At 35.4% G+C, this 20,334-nt stretch overlaps 2 protein-coding genes across 4 annotated transcripts in view; one reads left to right on the top strand and one right to left on the bottom strand.

The window, feature by feature from the left end:
* Nucleotides 1–20,334, bottom strand: part of LOC118739306 (glypican-6) — a 569,268-nt gene that overhangs the window by 447,768 nt on the left and 101,166 nt on the right. The gene's annotated exons all lie outside the window — the stretch shown is intronic.
* Nucleotides 312–18,497, top strand: LOC118739308. Of its 2 annotated transcripts, none has more exons than XM_036470558.1 (4): nt 312–860; nt 17,494–17,600; nt 17,740–17,900; nt 17,996–18,497. In XM_036470558.1, the coding sequence occupies exons 2-4, from the start codon at nt 17,511–17,513 to the stop codon at nt 18,231–18,233; spliced, it is 489 nt and encodes a 162-aa protein (XP_036326451.1). In that variant the 5' UTR covers nt 312–860; nt 17,494–17,510; the 3' UTR covers nt 18,234–18,497. The 2 variants fall into 2 exon arrangements, with proteins under 2 accessions (XP_036326451.1, XP_036326450.1); XM_036470557.1 differs by lacking the exon at nt 312–860 and adding an exon at nt 17,287–17,344.

The following is a 20,334-nucleotide window of genomic DNA, read 5'->3' as shown; positions in this document are numbered from 1 at the left end:
TGTGAACCAGCGTCTGACACCAGCACTATTATAGTCGCAAACCTGGTCTCTGGCCATGACTTGGCATATCATACTTAAGCGAAATTTTGTATTCAATATCAAAGTCGATTTCGAATTCGGCATAACAGTCGAAAAGGGCGTGTGTATTAGAGAGAGAGTGAGAGCAAAAAATGTATTTATTTCTTCAATTTCGAAAAAAAAACTTCGAATTCGAATAGCTTGTTGTTTACTAAGCGCTCACTAGCCGGATGAGAGCTGGCAACTTGCTTGACGCCTTCAAAGCGACTGCTGCTTGGTCGCCAATATTTGAAGCAGGCTATTGGCATTCGGTACTCGCAATTGGAATTGGACGGTACGCTGGTAGGGTAGGCGCACAAGCGAAGCTATTAACGGTGTAAAGTGTAAAAAACGGATAAGTGTTGAGTTTGGTTTGAAGACAAAAAAACGTGTAAATGCAAACATACATACACGTAAAGGAGTTTGTTTGGAAAGCAACAAAAAGTGTAAAGTAGAGGGCGTGAGAAGAAAAAAACGAGAAGCCGAAACTAAAATAACGCTGACGTAGACAGAAATGCAGTGCGCGGGCAAAGAAAACTAAAATGCATATAGTGAAATATAAAAATATTTAATTTCAATAGAAAAAAGTCTGATGATTTGCAAATAAAAGAAATCTCAACAAATTCTGTATTCAGTTAACTAACTAAAACTCGTTGACTAACCAGTACAACAACAGCTTGCAAGTCGCCAGTCACAGACTCACGCTAATTATAGCGCACTTGTACAACAACAGTAATAACAACACAAACACATTGATTCTGTCTAAGCTGTTCTCGCACCGACGTTTTAAAAACATCTAAAATGTGTGTAACTAATTTTATTATAAACATTTTTATTTTAACAAATCATTTTTTATGTAGTTGTAAATTTACTAATAAATTGCATAAACTTAACAAGTTGCTTATGCATTAGATAATGATTTCTTTAGGCGGTAGTCAGAGAAAAAAAAAACCTGTTTTACACTGCATCTGTGCGAAGGGAATATGAGAAATTCAACAATAAAATAAATTGGTTTTTGTAATATGTACCTAAGAAGCAAGCTGATTAATAAGTTCATGCAAATTATACGAGCAGGAGGTTAAGTTGGCTACTTGGAAAAAGGAAAAAAATGATGAATGCATAAAATATATTTAAAACATTTAATTTTTTTTTTAATTTTCTGTAAAGAAATTTTTACCGTTGCAAATTGGAAGTTTCAATTTTAATTTTTTTTGTAAGTATTTAATTTAAAGCTTTATCATTTAAGCTTTTTTTAGTTATTTTTTTCTTGTTAAAAAAAAAATAAAAAAACTGGAAAGTTAGAAAAGCACATACATGCAAAAAAGTAGTAAATATTTAAAATTAATTTTTTAATATATTTATTGAGCTTTGTACCACGATTTTGTTTATTAGGGAAAATTGAAAAAGCATCAAAGTCTAAACGGTAGAAGTTATAGCAGCTATTTCGGAGATCACCACATCTCCTCATTAGACTTCTTTTGCTTTTACGAAAACCCTCAGCAACGTCTGCCACACCCGAATATGCATTCGAAAAGCAGTAGATAGATTCATGCATGATAAAAACACAGCAAGGTAGAACCGTTCTCTCATTTTGTCGGCCATGATTTTTTTTTTGAAGTTTGCCAGCATTTTAAAATCATATAAAATTGAAAATAAAAAATTGAAATTGTTCGAAATTGTTGTTGCTTGAGATTGAAAATGAAAATGTGTGTGTGAGTTTGTGAGTAAATTTAAAAATTTTAAATGTTTGTAAACGTCAAGAATTTTAAAAGTAACTCCCAGCGGTTCTACCTTACTATATTTTTATCATGGATTCATGTATCATTTTTGTTTACACAAGACTCAGCTGAAAAATGTATGTATATGTAAAGAAATAATGCATTCGTTTATTAGTACCTAAAAAGAATAAACATTCGAACAGATAGATTCTTGATCAGTAAAAACATGTCTACTTACTCTCACTGATGATAAACTTGAAGTGAGCCACACTCTCGGCGATACTTTCATAGTAGTAGATCTCCTATCTCTATATCTATCCCCGTTTCGGCCTCTGCCTACTCCCCTCTCAAGTGACAACACTAAAAACAAACTCAACTTCGAAGCACGCCTCTGTGTTTGTACTCGTTTAAAAGTACTGACGAGCAGGGAAGGAAAATCGAAATTTCAAATTGTACCTAATTTGACAATAGAAATGTACCTTTTTGCTGTCAAACGTACCTAAACAGTAACTCACGATTTTGTTAACTTTTTGAAGTGAAACTTCTTATAAATTCTTATGTAAAAATAAAAACAAAAACAAGGACGCGTAAAGATAAAGGCAAAAATGAAGACCAAGGTAAATTTAAACACTTTACTTATATAAGGGCAAAGGTGAAAAGGAATATGTAGATGAAGAAAATGATAAACATAAAAGTAAAGACAAAGAGGAGGATTAGGATACCCATAAAAGTAAAGATGAAGATAGGGGAAGAAAGATTAGGATAAAGGTAATTAAAGAAAAAACCCGGAACTTATTGATAAAATTTTTATCGGTTTTGGTATCGATATTTGTCGATTTTATTATCGACATTGATCTGCTTTGTTATCGATACTTACCGATTTTGTTATCGATATTCATCGATTTTGTTCTCGACATTTATCGACTTTGTTACCGATATTTATCGATTTTGTTATAGACATTATTGTCGACTTTGTTATCGATATTTACCGATTTTGTTATCGATATTTATCAATTTTTTTCATTAGAATAACATAAATATAATTAGATAGAAAAAATAAAAAATATAAGCTTAAGCAAAAGCAAATGTATGTATGTATATATATTGATTATGAGACAAAATAGATATGTTGTATGTAACGTAAGTTTCACTACTCCAGTGTGGGCCTGGCGCACTTACTTTTTTATTATTTTTACACAATTGGTAACAATTTAATTAATTTGTACATTATTTGCATTAACAAGAAAGTGATTAATATATCAATGCAGTTGAATTAATGCTCATAAAAACTCAATAGACATATTTATATATGTATATATTTATATTTTTCGATCGGAAAACTTTGCTTCTCTTCTGGAGATTTTCAATAATATTACCCAATTGTTTACGTAACCATTTTATATTATTTACTACTTATTATAGGACCCATAAAACCCTCAAATTTGCAATAAGGGCCCCTTTTTACATATGGAAATGCCAACATATCGTGTAAGCGCACGTACATACAAAATATCTACATCTATTTTCATCTGTGCTTGTTTTATTTCGTTTCCAAAGAACGTAATTTTGAACAGTTAATAAGAAACTGTGAACTTGAGGGACAGATGCTCTTACATATGTATCGAAACAGTCACATTTACGGATGGAAATACATATCGTGTACGAACACTTTTAGTGATGAAGATTTTGCTGTCGCTTCATCTTTCTTCTACTAAATTTGTTGTTCTTTCATCTCGAATTACACCCTCACTCACTTCCACGTATTTCAATTCAATTTCATTCATTCACTTTTTTCATTTGTCGCTTCTGTGCCCGCATTGCAGCGCCCCACTCACTAATAATTGGGGCTGATGATTCATAAACACAGTCTTAATTAATAATTGAACCTTAATTTCCACACAAACAAAAAAGTTGCATATGTTTGTCATAAAAGGTTAATAAAAAGAAATACTATCAAAAGGGTATATACATACATACTCTATCAAACATCGTTGCATGCCACCTGGCATGCCACTCCCATTCACTCAGCGCCTTTTCCCCAAACCATTTTGTTTATAGCATTTGGCTTCCATTAGATCATCCCCCTTATTCTTTGTTTTTTTATATTTTCTTTTTACTCTAAAAGTCAATTCACGTGCTTTTTGCTTTGTTTGCTTGGCATGTCCTTGCTGCTGAATGCCACTGGCTGGCCATCGCTCACGCTTCCTGTCACTCTGTCACATTTAGGTTAACAGTAAAATAATGACTTTGACATTGAAGTACAGCGGTTTGTTTTGTTTTCGTGAATTCGTTTTCCTGTCTGGCGGATTTCGCGTTTTGTTTTGTTTTTTAGGGTTGTGGAGTAGGGTGAGTCATTAACACTTCGTCTTTTTTTTTGTAGCTGCCGCTAAGGACACAACCCACACGACTGACTTTTGCGTTGAGAGATACTATCGCAATTAGTATTGAAGGCCTATATAAAACTCCGATGCCTTAAAGGGTGCGGTAGTTGCAGTATTATCTAGTCACTTTTTTACTACCCACAAACAGCCCATAAATTCAACCTTCACTATACTATATGTATATGGATATGAGCATACGTTAAAGATTCACTATTTTCTCTCCTGCTCCACTATCATAACTGCATTTCTGCTCGTGAGAAAATAGTCATAAGTACATAGTACATACACACATAAATTTCCAACTCACCTACTGCATTACTTGTTTAACTGACTGGCGGCCGATTTGCGCTTTTATTGTTGTTGCAGTCGTTATTGTCTGTGCGAAAGTGGGTAGGAAAATTTGCAATGTGTCTACATATATTCCTTATTTGTACACGCTGGGAACTGGGTCGTCTCCATTCTGAACCACACCCTTTACATTGAAATTGATTTAGCAATGGAAATTAGTAGATTTATTGACACACAAGAAATCACAAATGTTCACATTAATGCGTAGATATGTACATTAGGGTCATGGGCGTAGCCAGGTAGGGGCAGGGGGGTGCTCAAGCCCCCCCCCCCCCTAGCTTTCAAATTTTCCTTATATATATATAAAATAGTACCCTGAAATGCCAGCTTAATATTTTTTTCCAAAAAACATCTCAGATTATAGAAGAGTTTAAGCATTAAATGTGGGCAAAAAATGTTGGAACATTTTATCAATGAAAACAAAGTCATGAGATTTTTGGAGGTGTTTTCAATTCGGTCCAGCTCACGTAAATCTCAATATTTTTTCGAAATATTTTGCCGAAAATCTTAGAATATAATCAGCCCTATCATGAGTTTCATTTTCCCCGAACCCTTTCACTTTTCAATTTCGGTTTCCATGGTTTTACTATGGGCGGATGACAAATTTTCGGGTGATTTTTTTTTTAGGCGAAACTCAGGATAAGGCAAAATAAGTTTTATAATTTCAGTGGAAAATTTTTTTTTCGCTTGGAAAGTGAGCAGCCTAATGTTAAAAATATAGGTGCACATGTACATATGTATTTAAGTAGTAAAAGTGTACGATTACGAAGTGACCATCGCCGATTAAGTTGCAAATATAAATGAGCATTTCATTTAATTTTATGATTTCTTTGAGCTCAATGGCAATAATGCTAAGATCCGCCGAAAAGTCTTTTAAGCAAAAGTGCTATTAGGAAGAGGTGTGACAAAACCGAAAATATGTCTTAAAAGAAATACTCTAATACTACGATGGGCCAAAAATAAAAAAGTAATTCCTAATATTAAGTAGTTCAACTAAAATAATCAAAAAACTTCCTTTTCAAAGGTTTAATGATTTTTGGAGAGCTTTGATTTAGTTCCATTCTGGTAGTACATTAGGGGGGTACAAAAAAAATTTTCTTTTCGATACAAGAACGTCCATATAGCATACTTCAAAATCCGACTGTAAATGCCGAAGATACAAATGACTAAAAACGTAGAAAGGCGATCCCTACTTTCGGCCAAAATCGAAATCGCCTTGCACAGAATTTTTTTCTGGTACAATTTAAAGGACACGCTGATGTATGTTTACATGTAATATTATTTATTCATAAGTGTGCATTATTATACCCTTGCGATTTAATTAGGCTGAAGTATCATGCCATACAAACATATGTAAGTATGTATGTATGTACATTAGGGTGGTCCAAAAATTCATATTAAAAAAAAAAAAGTTAAGCCAGAATTTTAATGCTCTCACCCCTTAGGATTGTTCTACATATATCGAAATAGACTTTGCCCCTGTTTTTTTATTTTGAAATAAAAAATTGTTATTTTGTATGGGGAAAAAGAAGTTTTCGTAGAAATGGTGTAGAATTCTTAAAAATCAATATTTTTCGATCGGAGAACTTTATTTCTCTTTAGGAGACTTGCAGCAATAATACCCAATTGTTTATATAACGATTTTCTTTTATTAGCTATTTTTTATAGGACCCCTAAAAACCTCAAACATGCAAGGGGGGGGGGGGGGGTCCCCTTTGTTAATAATAGAAAATGACTAAATAAACAATTGCGTATTATTATTTGAAGTCTCCTGAGGAGAACGAGAGTTTTCCGATTTTTCAAGAATTCTCTAACAATTCTAAAAGTTTTTTCCATATTCAAATACTTGGAAAACTTTGAGCGCTTTGAGCGCCCTCTAAATATTTCTTGATTTCAAAATAAAATAAATAGGGGTATATCTTTTTAGATATAGAGCAATCGTAGACGGTGAGAGTAGTATTAAATTTCCCAATTTACTTTTTTTTTGGACCACCCTATTGTACATATATGTACGTATTTTATATCATTTATAAACGTATTATCGCGACTTTATAAACACTATTGAGTAGCGTAAATACACAAGCATTTCAATGACCTGCTAGCTACAAACAACCAACTGTGCGGCTAGTTAGCTACTTGTTTGGCTCTTAGCTTAGGTATGTTGACCTGCTTTTAGCCATATACATCTGTATGTATGTATGTACGTATTTTTAGCTTGTTTGCTGTTTTGCTCGCATTTTTCTAATCATTTGCGCTTTTTGCTTTGCATTTCAGAATTTTTGTTTTGCTTGCTACCTTTTTATTCATTTTTTTCCTTTTTATTATTTTTTTCTTTTTTTTTTCTTTTTATTCAAAATTTTTACTATTGGCTCTCCATGTTGTCACTGCAGCACGTGTGTGCGCGACGTTCACCTCAATGTGGTAAGGCAAAATTTGTGTTTTGTATATTTTGCGAATTTTTCGTTGTGTAATGTTTACTTGTACGTACGTATGTGTGCAGAAATTTAAGTATGTATGTATGTATTGTTGCGATTATTCCATGCATTAGCTTCAGCTTTGTTCAGCCTGCATTAGATGCGCGAAAAACTGGTTTATTGCACTTGCATGTCTACATATAAGTAGTAGCAAGCTCAAAAATCTTAACTCGGTTTTTAATATTTCTTAATTTATACACTAACAAGTAATTTTTAAGCAAAAAACAAAATCGCCTTCAATTCTCATATACAAATTTGAGAGTATACCGTTAATTTCTTCATGATCGAATTATCGGATCTAAACCAAATTAGTATGGGACCCCATCTCAGAGACCAACTTTCCTCTAAAGAAATAATTATAGAAATCAGTTAACGTGGTGCACAGTTATGCGGTGGAATTGATAACCTCCTCCTTTGTTTTGAAGTCGATTAAAAAAATATTACTATAGCCTGCTTATAACTGGAGTTTAGTAGCAGTGCTAGTCCCTCATAGTTTTGTGTATTTCATACAAATTACTAACGACTCTTCTCTATAAAGTGAAGTGGAGTTAGCATTTTTATACCCAACACGGCAATTTTGATTTTTTTTTTACCAGTACTCTTGATGCGCTTTGTTCAATTTTCTTAGTTGTATGCGGCTCCAATCTTTCGATTCGTCGCAATGTTGCAATATTTTGTCGCTGACAAGCTTTTCTAGCAATGCAATTTTTTAATTGTTTTTGTTTTTTATTGGATAAATGTGCTTATTTATGTGTGCAAATATGTATGTATGTGTGTATTTAATAAGAGACAGGAAATTGAAGCAATTATTCACACGCACTCGCATTGTATTAAATGTGGAATTTTTTGCTGTAGATCAGTAGAAATTTAAGACGAAATCTCTAGCTGAGATTCGTATGCTTTTAGGAACGGCATTTTATATATTCTATAGTCAAAAGCAATTGAATTAAAAAAACCCTTGATGAGCTTAGAGCTATGTCAGCACTTATGTAATGCATTTTGCTTTTAGTTGGAAAAATTTTCTGTCTGAAATTCTCAATCACGTTTGAAGTCTATGCTCTCCGAACTGATAGGCACAACTCTCCTACAAGCGGCTATTATGACTGTTGATAAATTTAATTAATTAATAATTCTGCTAATCATAATATTACTGTCAGTCGTGATTTGAAACAATCTAATCACAGCTTATTTATTAAGAATACGAATTAACTTATTTGTTTTTTTATTTGCTCATCACGTTTCATAAAAATGTGACTGAGCTAACAATAAGATGCACCAACTGCTATGCAATTCTCAATGAATTTATTCTGACTTGAAAATGATCCAATGATCAATACGTATTAACTATGTTACACGAATTTCAAATTATTCGCATTTTTTCAAAATTAAATCCCAGTTATTAATAAAATTTTAAAACTTTGTTTATAATTTATCGATTAGTTTTCATTCAATACCGATAACGAAGTTTCTTTATCATTTATCGATTAATTTGGATTCGGTAAATAGATATATCGATAAATATATCGATAAATTTAAGTGAAAATATAAGTTCTGGTGAATATAGTAATTGATAGCGACGTCGATAAATATATCGATAAATCACGCTAAAGCACCATTACATCTAAGCAAGTTTAAATTATTTTTTAGCCTTTTTTGTTTTTGATGTTAAAATGGCAAAACAATTTATGCCCAGCACATCCAATTTTCAAATTTAAAGCAAAAGTTATGTCCAGTATTAAAATGGTCAACAATTTATGTCCACCTTTCAAATTAAAAAACAACTTATATCTAATTTTTAATCAACGAAAGTCGAATATCGACTTTAAAAGCACCATAAATTTCCATGTTCATTTTTGAATTTATCGAAAACATGTGTTCAATTTTTATCACCAAAAAAATCATGACCTGTTTTTACAATCAACAAAAAATTTTGTAAAAACTTTAAAGCACCAAAAATTTAGGTCCAAGAGAAAAGTGTCTAAAAATGTAAGAAATTAGTTTGAAGTTTTTTTTTTTAATAGTTTATATTTAGTTACAGAATTCAAAGATTCAATGCCCATATCTAGCTAAGCTCATCCTTTTCTATGCACAGCAGAGACACTTTTGGGAACGAAAGACTTAAGAAACAAACTTGCATTCTTATGTAACTGAAATACAATACCGATTACAAACGCTGGTTGTTAATCAAGTGGACCCCCGTGCGATAGCACACTATTCAACCACAATAGGAATGTAATGAAAAAAAATTACTTGACTGAATTACAAATAACACAAGAGTTGCTTAGTATGCTAGACACGTGAATTTATATGTACATATGTATGTAGCTATTGATAGACAGCAAGTCGTGCTTTTCTAAGTGAAGTTAAGAATTTATTGTAAAAAAAGTAAAAAAAATAATGCTTTCTTATAAAATTAGCTGACACGTATGCACGATTTGACCAAATTCAAAGAAAATATTCATATTTTCATGCCATACAAGCGACATAAACAGGCCCGCACAAATGTTGCCAAGTCAATGGCCTGGTTATAAGGCTTCACGGCATCGCGGCGCCACTTTGATGGGTGATTGGGTGCCAAGTGTTTAAGTAATTTAAGAGTTTGGTTTTGTGTTTTATATGGCTGTAGTTCGAAAATCACTACTCACATATCTTAGAAAATAATTAATTATACTAATTTCAAAAAACCCAAAGAAACACAGCTTATATTTAACTCCAAAATATCACTTACCTACTGCGCAATTTGTTGTAGTAAAACTGCATCTTGAGCTTCACGATTTTGTGGGGCAGCAGAAACAGGTGTGGCATGCGGTAAAGATTTTCGATATTCACAGCGCTTATTTATTTACATACTTGTTTAACTCACTTTTATTAACATTTCTCACGTACTTCGACTAGTAAATCTCATTTTCGAAGTTAAAGGCGCCAAAACTTCGAAAAGTCGACTGCATTCGCGCTACGCTCTTTTTTTGCCAGTCCTTAGCGCTCTGTATATTGTTCGATTATTTTACATCTCTCATTCTTTGTTTACATTTTTTATTTACCAACAAATTCGAGCTGGGGAAAAGAGAAAACTCGTTTTGGCGCCTTTAGCCATAACACAACAAAGAATTTCTTTGTTTGCTTTCCATTTTGTAAGCGTGTTTTCTGACCTGTTTTGTTCCATCACGGCTCGAACGTTTGTCGTCATCGTTAATTTCGTGCAATCACCTGAGAATATGAAATTTAAAAGTAATATTATTATTGTGCTCTGCCTGAAGCGCATTTGAGTAGGAATTTGGCCCACAAAATTTAATTTATTATATTATTTGCTTGTTGGAAGCTCTTAGCACGCAAGCAATAATGCACTCGGCGGTCAAGTACTCGCAGTGTATAGTGAGTATTTGTTTGGGGTTTTCTCATTTTGACTTTTTTTATTTAAGTGCTAGCAAGGAAATAATTCCGTAGCAAAATCATGGTCAGAAATATTTGATTTGTATTTTGCGTATTACATTTTTTGCTTTTGTTGTATCGTTATTAAATCGGCTAGTTGCGTGAATAGGTCAAGCGTGAAGGAGTTGTTATCGCCAATATTAAACCGAGCCCAAAGGAGTGGGCGGCCAATTTGACAGCGTTCCAAAGCAAAATTTTACAAATTTAGTAGTGAAGAATTACTGTTATGGAGTTGACTAGAATACTAATAATAATGATAAAATTCTTCACATATTTGAACATATGTACATACATTCACTTAAACTTTAACTTAAACTTTGTTTAGAAATGACAACATTTTTTATTGTTAGCGAACATTTTATTTTCATGGAACGCAAATTAGGCCACTGTCAAAAGGGCTTAGACTATTATTGAATTGAGTTTCTCCGACAAAAATAAAAGTCTATTAATTTATCGGTCACTAAACGATATATTTTTCGATGTACCGTAAATTTGTATCGATATATTTAGCGATAAATCGATAGTTTTAGGGAATTATCGATGGATCTATCTTGAGAAGAGCGACGTATTCGACATAAATCAATATACATATGTAGAAAAAAAGCTATCAGTAAGTTTTCTATCTATAAAGCAAATTTCCCATTATAATACTGATGTATTCAACAAGGAATCGATAATAATATCAATAAATAAATGAATACAACTGTCGGCATCGCTACCGATATCGCTTTAAATACCCTTTTCGGGGTCATATTCTATAAGAATAACATTTCTATGCAAGTTATTATTTGTACAGCACTCTACGTTTACAGCTATTAATGGCTAAACGCGTTTTGAAGTTGTGATAACACCTGGATAAAACCTTACAAATTTCAAGACAAATAAAGTCGTCATAAAAAATGGCATCCATTTCTGCAAATAAAACCAAGCAGACCACTAATAAAACATTTCACTTTATAGGCCTGTACTAAAGTGCAGAACAATTAATAGTCAAAACATATGTATGTACGTATATACATACTATATGTGTATTATACATACAGCCCACTATAAGTAGCATGACATTTCCTTTCAACTCTCACGTGAATTAAACAGTTGTCTAAGGTCGACTTGCTGTTGTTTTCCATGGGAAGTGGGTAGATACTGAGTGCTACATAAAGCGATGGCAGATAAGTCGCGTGCAAGCAGATTGACATACTTTTCTGGATGCATTGAGACAACATATCCACGCATATTTATGGGCATACATTTGCAAGTACAGACACGTGTACATGGGATACATGTATGGGCAAATACTTGCATTTGAGGAGGGAGAAAGTGTTGGTACAGCTGGTATGCCACAATAAAAATTTCGAAAACCAGTAGGCTCATATATATATTTACATGTAGATATGTACGCATGTACATTAGGGTGCTTCCTAAAATGTCAAATTGAATATAATAAAATTTTATATAATTTTGACATATTTGCTTACCATGGAAAAATAATGTTTTGAGTTCAAGTCGTTACGTACGGCCATTAACTTCTCCCCATTGATTCATCGTGAAATAATAAGCTCCAATGACTGTAATTTGTGAAAGTTTATTCGGAATAAATGCAGCATTTTCCAAATTTTTCCTAAGTTCCAAATAACACTGGTTTACAAATAATTGGAATCTACCAAGACAGTCCCTTTTCTCGTGACGTTGTCCTTTGACTTTATTTATTTTTCTAAATTTTATTTAGTCCTTTATTTCAAAACTTGTTCCTTGAAAGTACTTTTTATGACACGATGTCAGACATTAATGCATTATAGCCTAGTAGTTACAAATCCTGAAGATATAGCAGAGAATACAAATAAGCTGGAAAACTGCCATGTATGTAAATTATCCAATTACACTGGTCTACAAGGGTTTTGCGAATAAGACGGGACCTGGTGTTTCCGAACGGATTTTTCGTGCTGAACACGAATCTGGGGTCCAAAACTTCCCATCACGTCACGTTTTCGAGAAAAAAGGGGTTGAAACCCCTAAAAACAGCGTTTTTGGACATTTTCGAAAAATTGTAGAGCCGAACCCTAACGTGCTACAAACTTTGCATATGTCAGAAATTAAAGGTAAAATTGTGCCCTTTCGAATGAGCCTTATGCCAAGTTGATCGCATGTGCCCTTGGAGCAGGGGGTGTATTTGTGTCTAGGGGTGCAGGAAAAAACAGCGTTTTTGGCCATTTTTGAAAAATTGTAGAGCTGAACCCTGACGCGCTACAAACTTTGTATATGTCAGAAATTAAAGGCTAAATCGTGCCCTTTCGAATGAGCCCTATGCCGAATTAATCGCATGCACCCTTAGATCAGGGGGTGTATTTGTGTCTAGGAGTGAAATTTTTATATCCACCATATTCGACCCGTCATCTTAAATTTTTAAAATCTAACTGCAGATTCGTAATCAGCGACTTTTAATATAGTTAAAACCTTGGCATTATTAATTTTCTATGATCGTTTAAGATTAAATTCTTTCTGTGATCAATTTTTCCTGCACCCCTAAACACAAATACACCCCCTGCTTTAAGGGTGCACGCGATCAATTCGGCATAGGGCTCATTCGAAAGGGCACGGTTTAGCCTTTAATTTCTGATATATGCAAAATTTGTACCACGTCAGGGTTCAGCTCTATAATTTTTCGAAAATGGCCAAAAACGCTGTTTTTAGGGGTTTCAACCCCTTTTTTCTCGAAAACGTGACGTGATGGGACATTTTTGACCCCGGATTCGTGTTCAGCACGAAAAATCCGTTCAGAAACACCAGGTCCCGTCTTATTCGCAGAAAAAAAGTTGAAATTTGTAGACCAGTGTTATTTTTCGCACACAGCGCAGAAGGCTGTTAAAACTCGAGGATTCTGAGTTCGTTAGACAATCGTTTAAGAGATGGTTCAGACCATTGTGGAAGAATACAAGTGAGATATCTTAGGGTTGACAGATAGTTGACAGGGTGTTCAATATGGCGATGACAGTGTGAACAATATGGCAGCCAATATGGCATACAACACCGAATGGCCCGAAGTAGCCAAACTACGACCCGAATGAAACGCTTCGTGAAAATCCAGGGTTGCGAAGTGGTATTTTGTTGGAAAATATAAAAGCCAGGATTTTGTGCAGCGCCGAATTTTAACAAAAGAGGGTTTTGTGTTCTCAAGATGAACAGAAAAGGGTTGCTGTGCTGTTTCGTTTTAAGCTTATTTTAATCTTAATTAAATATTAAAAGGAGACAAAAATTAAAGCAAAAATTTAAAATATATGTACATATCTGAAAATTATAAATAAAATATATATTTTCACGAGAGACAAATTAAATAAAATGGGTTAACTTTAGGGGAAATATACTTATCAGATTGGGACAGATAGCGCTTTTACGTTATAAATAAAAATAATTCCTACTTAAATTTTATATAATTTTGGTAACGTATTTCTAAGCTGACCCTGAGATCTGTGAAATAATACATATTTATGTGCATATATTGTGTTGATTATGCTCTAAATCGCTAAATAATTCTTGCAGCAATCAGCACCATTGGAAAGTGAAGTGACAATAGGCTGGTTTTCTTTATACAGCCCGTTTTAAATTCGTATTATTGTTATAATAAATTACAATTATTGTTTGTTTCCATTTCGGTCAACCGCGCAAATTATTTGTTAAAAAAATGTCGTTTCAAAATAGCAATTTTGTTTACTTTTGAATAAGACTTTATCGAGTGCGCTATAAAGACAGGGGGATAAATGCTGTAAAGAAATATATGTTGAGTCCAATCGGTTTTTTGCTAATCCGGTTTTTGTGTAGGTATAAACAAGGTATATTAAAAAAATAAATCTCCATGAAAAAATATCGTTATTTTCGTATTTAAAATTAATCGGAATTTTATGGGGGGATATAAAAACTCGTTTTAATTGAAACTTTGTTTTTTTTCGGCTATATTTGTTATTATTTATTGGCCCAGATGCAAATATTGAATGAACTAACATATTTTAAATATTTACGGAACTACCATTTGTATGCAACCCTGCCTATCCTGTATTCAAGTAGATGTAATTCGAAAAATTTAAACGGATTTCTTTAAATCAACCTGAGCTGCGGACATATTGCGAATTCATTTTAAAACATTAACCACTACATTATATTAGTATTAAATACTTTCAATTAAGAAACAATTCTTACTAGAAAATAAATACAATTCTTACTAGAAAAGAAATTTTAGGCAGATTGTTACTGACAATTTTTACATAATTTACGATTGCAATCAATTTCTTTCAAAACTATAATCTAAATGATTGCAAGTTGTATTTTTTACGATCAAAACAGATTCCAATATTAGGTATATTATGCAAATGCAATCCAATTTGATTTGAGTTATTCAGTTTTAGATAGTTAGATAGTTTTAGATAGTTTAGATAGATGTTGCATTCTACCGTACATTTTAAAAGCTTTAAAATCTTAAAACATATGTGAAAAACTTTTATAATCTGAATATTTCTAATGTCGCAATCAAAACCAAATTTTATAAATAGCATTTTTAAAAAGCAATCATCTAATATTTTTCAAGTTTTTGGGCATATATGTTACCATTTGAACAACTAATACTACCAAGTTTTAAGAGACTATTTAATGCAACTCAGGTCATAAAAGCGCACTTTAGACCAAAATAAGCAACTCTAAAAAACAGATGATCGCAGCTGTGGCCCAGGATGACGTCTATTGCTAAGATATCTCACTTGTATTTGTACACAATGGTTCAGACTACGTTGTCTTATACAGGACAATGCAGGAAAGTGGCAAGTGGAAAGTGTTCGATGCTTTTTACCTTCTCCTCGTTTCTGTAACTGCGATAACTGATAAAATCAACTTCTGAGCTAAAGGAGAGGCGATCAATTGAAACAGATCTGAGCCATAGTTCGTTTGAAAATAGTTTACTTGATGGCATTTGGGATAGAATTGAATGACTGCAGATTAGTTTCCTTTCGCGCCAATGCTGGTTGCAGGAATATTTCTGTGCCCGTGAAGCCAGACTACATTCTTTATGCATCGCGTTGCCAAATCGCTTACAGCCACATTCTTCTTTGAATTATTACATTCGAAGGGATTTTGTTACGCTGTAGATTTTAAATTGAAGCCTTCCGATTAGACGGTGATGGAGTATTTTAATTCAAGAAGCCTTCCTTTTACCTCTTAATTCAATTTAGAAGGCACTCAGTCCTCTGGTAGACGCAGTTTTATGCTTAGAAGTTGCTATTCCGAATGGATTTCGCTGTCGACATTATTATTTAGCGCAGGATCATCTCTGAAGATTGTAATGGGACTAGAGTCTAGCTTATTACACTTCGCCATTCGCTCCTTGTTATCAAACTAGGTAGGTAAGATGTTGGTTTGCCTAGTATCATTTACGGTAGACTGTTTTTTGCCGCAAAAAGAACCGAGGGCTTTAGGAGCTTGGTAGGGGTTGTAGGGAAAGGCCCTTATAATAAGCACCCTTTCCATTTTGGTTTTGAACTTATGTTTGGCCAGCGTTCGTTACAAAACTGTAACTCGAAGAAAGAATGGGCATGGTCGGGTAGATGAAATGATTTTTCCAGCCCAAGTCGAGCTTCAGTGCTTCAATTGTAGTTTTCTTGCCGAGACTTGGCCACCATACCAAAACCCCTTAGAGTAGAATAGGTTTAGCAACTACTATGTAAAGCCTGTGCATAATACTTGGGGACGGCCCCAGCTACGCTCAATTGCCCACTTACAGCAGTAGAGGGCTACAGTTGCTCTTTTAACGAATTCTTGTACATGTTGTGCCCAGTTAAGCCTTTTGCTCAGAACTACGCCTAGATATTTCGCAGATTCCCCTAGCCCCAGCTTCATGGTGCCTATGGCAGGCAGTTGAGGTGGGGGGATTTTGTACTTCCATGTAAAGAGAACCAGGTCAGTTTTTTCCGGGATAACACACAGGCCTTTCTCATTGGTCCATCTCTCAATTAGTCTTGATTTATTCTGCATGATTTCACGCAGAGTTTGTGGGAATTTTCCGCTCACAACCACCAAAAGATCGTCAGCATACGCAATGACTTTACAGCTCCCGCCATTCCTCCCCTTCCAGAGCCTGCAACAAATCGTTAATTGCCACAACCCACGAAAGGGGAGACAGAACCCCCCACGCTGCGGGGTTCACCTGCAAACGTATCTGTCCAGCAACAACCCCGCCAGTTCCGCCCGCACCACTCTGCCTACTAGCAATTTCCGTACAAGCGACACTAGCCGTGAGTCGATGCCCAGGTCCGTTAGAGCTGATGTTATTGCATCAGGCGTGATGTTGTTGAAGAGACCTTCGATGTAAGGAAATGCTATCAAAGTAAGAATTATACCATTCTATATGAAAAAACCTCAATATAAACTATTTGACCTTCATTGAAATGCTTGAAAAAGCATAAAATACAAATTACACAATTGTTCTAATTTATACGAGTACATACCTAAGTAGGTATGTATGTGTTTGCATGCAAATATGTCTAATGGATGTCTGCCATCATTGCACGCTTGAGCGCGTTTTCATAGTGATCATGCAACAAAAAAAAAAAAACTCATGAAAGTTCAAACAGAGCATTCATCTGTTCTACTAATATGAATTTGTGTGATATTTTTTGTGTGTTCTTTATTTTAAATGTTGCTAACATTAAACAAATTAGTTTCTAATTATTTTTGTTACTAAATTCTGTTGGATTTTTTCATTTAGAACTAAACAGTCTGTTCAAAAATTAAACGTATAGCGAAAAAAACGCGTTTGCTTTACACATATCTCGCGCTGATAGCTAAGTTCAAGGTGCTTCGATCGCAGTACGCACCCACTTGTGTCAGAGAAAAGCATTCAACTGTAACACAGAAGAAGCTTTTAAACCAGCTGCCAAAATGAGTTATCTGCGTTCCGTAGGTAAACAAAATTCTTCAAAAGGCATTTCGATTATTATGTGTCCCCATTATTCCCCTAATTGCCTAACCATATTTGTATATTATTCGTATGCCATTTAATTTTATTACCAACAACAATAAATTCATTTACGCTCTTGTTCTTTCGCACAGAAATCTCACGCGTAGAGATGACACCAGCGGAGGACGCCACCTACACGACCAGTAGCGGCTCGAAGCGTGCCAGTTACTCGCTGATTGGCATTAAAATACTGGAACTAGTAAGTATGCGATCGCAGGCATGTATGTACATATGTGTGCTTATGCGTACACTATAATTAAATTTCATGTCTACACTTTTCAACTTAATCCAATTAAGCTTTAATGAAAACTCCAATAACTACTTTATAACCATTTCAGGCACTTGTCATCGTCTGCATCGGCCTCATCGATGAGCCATCCACGCACTCACATCTGCGCATCTTCATAACGCCGCGCGTTGTTGCGCTCTGCTATGTAACCTTTGGCAGCCTCATCATTTATTCGTCAATTTACTTAATTATGGCATTGTTCGGCGATATGTGCGTAGTGCCCCCTTTTTGAACGCTCTTTTCTTGTACAAATTTAGTATTTTTTTTTTTCATTTTTTTTTTCTTTTATTTCCTCTTATCCACAGCACCCCTTGGCGCACTTCGGTTTTATGGTCTTTAGTTGGCTTCATTCTCCTCGTTGCTGCGACGGCGATGCTCTTCCGCGATTGGTCCACCACAAAGGAACGCAACTATTGGCATCCGAATATGCAACGGCTTGACCTAGTCTTGGGGGCTGCCTCAGTTTCATTGGTCACCACGCTCATCTATTTGGTGGATTTGTTGGCCATAATACGTTTTGGCATTAGTGGTGAGCTGGAGTAGAAATGATCGATTGTTTGAGCTATCGACTGTATGGGAAAGCCGATGCCTCCTGTACGGGGTTCACCTTAATGCTGTAATATTTACAGAAACGAGCGAGTATATTTTTTATTGTAATGTGTTTTATTAATAACTTCTTTTAAAGGAAATAACTGCAATAATTTTATGTTGAATACATAGTATTAAGCTCAATGTATGTATTTTTTTTCGTTGGTATTTTCACATATACAAACCTACACAATAATAGTATTATTAAGCGCATTCGAATATATGTATGTATCATTTGCCATGGTGAAGTTTTTTTCAAAATGTACAAAAAATGCAATTTTTAATATTGAGTATCAAATAAGAATATGTCAAATATGTATTTGCTCAAATACAGTTTTCACTAAAACAAATTAGTTACTTACATACTAAGGGCAAATTTGAAATAAATCACTTTTTTAATATAACGAATAACGATATAAACCTGGATCAATTTCCTTTAATTGGGTTAGGTAAATTCAGTTTATTTGATTTGAAGAGGTTTAAAAGAAGATACCACAATGAGGTAGTGAACTTGGTTCAAAGGTCAAGCTAAGGGGCTTTTAGGTCCTTAGTATTTTTCAAATTAATACATTTCATGTAAGCACTTTTCTGCCGTTTATCTACCCACTGAGCAGGCCGGCACAGTTCTCAGCTACTATATAGCAAATTATTTGGCAAATTTTATTGTTTGCACAAACCTCGTCAGTATAATTTCTGTTCTTGCTGCAGCCTATCAAGCTAGTCTTTACTTCCAGACATTTATGGGATCCATAATAAGGGGTTTGTGTCACAAGGTCACATAAATGTATAATGTATAAATGTATAGCTTTGAGTATAGCCTGATTCTTTCAGAAGCTTCAAGTTCATCTCAGTATATGTATTTTCGTATATTTTTGCCTCAAAGATTCCCTCTAAAACCTCCCTATCAGCATAGATGATTTTGTCTAGGGCCTGCTCTCGGTCTAGGTCCGCTCTAAGACGGTTAGCAACTAGCTTCACAAAGATCTTAAGGGAAAGGTCAACATGGTCAAGGGGCAACATGTAGCAAAAAATGTTGCTGTTGTTGTAGTGGTTACCAAGCCCCGCTCGGGTCGATTCATCCGTGAACGTTGTCGTCGGTTTCACCTAAGGGGAGGCCCAGGAAGTGTGCGACTTCCACAGGGTCTGTCCATAAGGACAGGGGCGTCAGCTAAGTGGGGTTCTCAGGGCATGTTAAGAGGTGCCGAGAGTCATGTGGCGACTCTCCACATGCCGGGCATTGGTTGGGCACATCCTCATTAGTTGAGCCTGCTGCAATAGCCAGAGCGAAGTTGGGTTATTGTGGTGCGTCTACATAACTCGAGACTGATTCTCTGCGAATGCCGCTCAGGGCCTGTCGGTGGGCTGACGGGTCCAGAGGTTGTTTAATGACCCTCTGGTGTTCGTAGAAATTCCTCCTGACGTGCCTTCGCGAGGGCTCTTCTGCAAGCAGCTGTCTGCTGGGATGGCCCCATCTGTGGCTCCCCACAAGGAACTGCTTGCAGAGCATTATGTTAGGCTCCTTGACTGGGAGCGTATGGGCCTCGTCGCGTAGGTGGTGTTGGAGCGTCATCAGGAGGCATCTGGTCGCTGTTCGTAGTGCCGTGTTTTGGCAGGTCTGTAGCTTCATCCAATGCGCCCTGCTAGTCCCAGGCGACCACACGGGCGCCGCATAGATTAGAACCGGCTGGCCAATTGCCTGGTATGTTGCCAACTGCTTCGCTGGGGTCAGGTTGTTCGTGAAATACGGGAGTAGCAAGACCTCTAGTGTCTTCGCTACCGGGGAAAGGAGGGTTATCGGGCGATAAGACTCTCCTTTGTTGGCTGGTTTCTCCGGTTTGAGCACTCCCCACTCTCCCCATCTTCCACATGTCTGGAATGACGAGAGTGGCCATAGACAAGTTGAGGACCTCCGTTAGGTACGCTACTCCGGCAGGACCCAAATTTTTCAGCATCAACATGCATATTCCGTCGGGTCCAATGGCTTTGGAGGCTTTTGCCTTCCCGATGGCTACCCTTACCTCATCGCTGGTGAAAAAAAGAGGCACTCTGAGTTTTG

This window comes from Rhagoletis pomonella, unplaced genomic scaffold (genome assembly GCF_013731165.1).
Source record: "Rhagoletis pomonella isolate Grant_MI unplaced genomic scaffold, Rhpom_1.0 Rhpom_scaffold_00005, whole genome shotgun sequence".
Taxonomy (NCBI): Eukaryota; Metazoa; Arthropoda; class Insecta; order Diptera; family Tephritidae; genus Rhagoletis; species Rhagoletis pomonella.
This window is presented reverse-complemented; position numbering and strand designations above follow the sequence as displayed.

Coding starts and splice junctions, on each gene's coding strand:
- LOC118739308 (XM_036470557.1), top strand. CDS start 17,323: ATGAGTTATCTGCGTTCCGTAG. Junction 17,345..17,493: donor GAGTTATCTGCGTTCCGTAG/GTAAACAAAATT, acceptor TCTTTCGCACAG/AAATCTCACGCGTAGAGATG. Junction 17,901..17,995: donor ATGGCATTGTTCGGCGATAT/GTGCGTAGTGCC, acceptor TCTTATCCACAG/CACCCCTTGGCGCACTTCGG.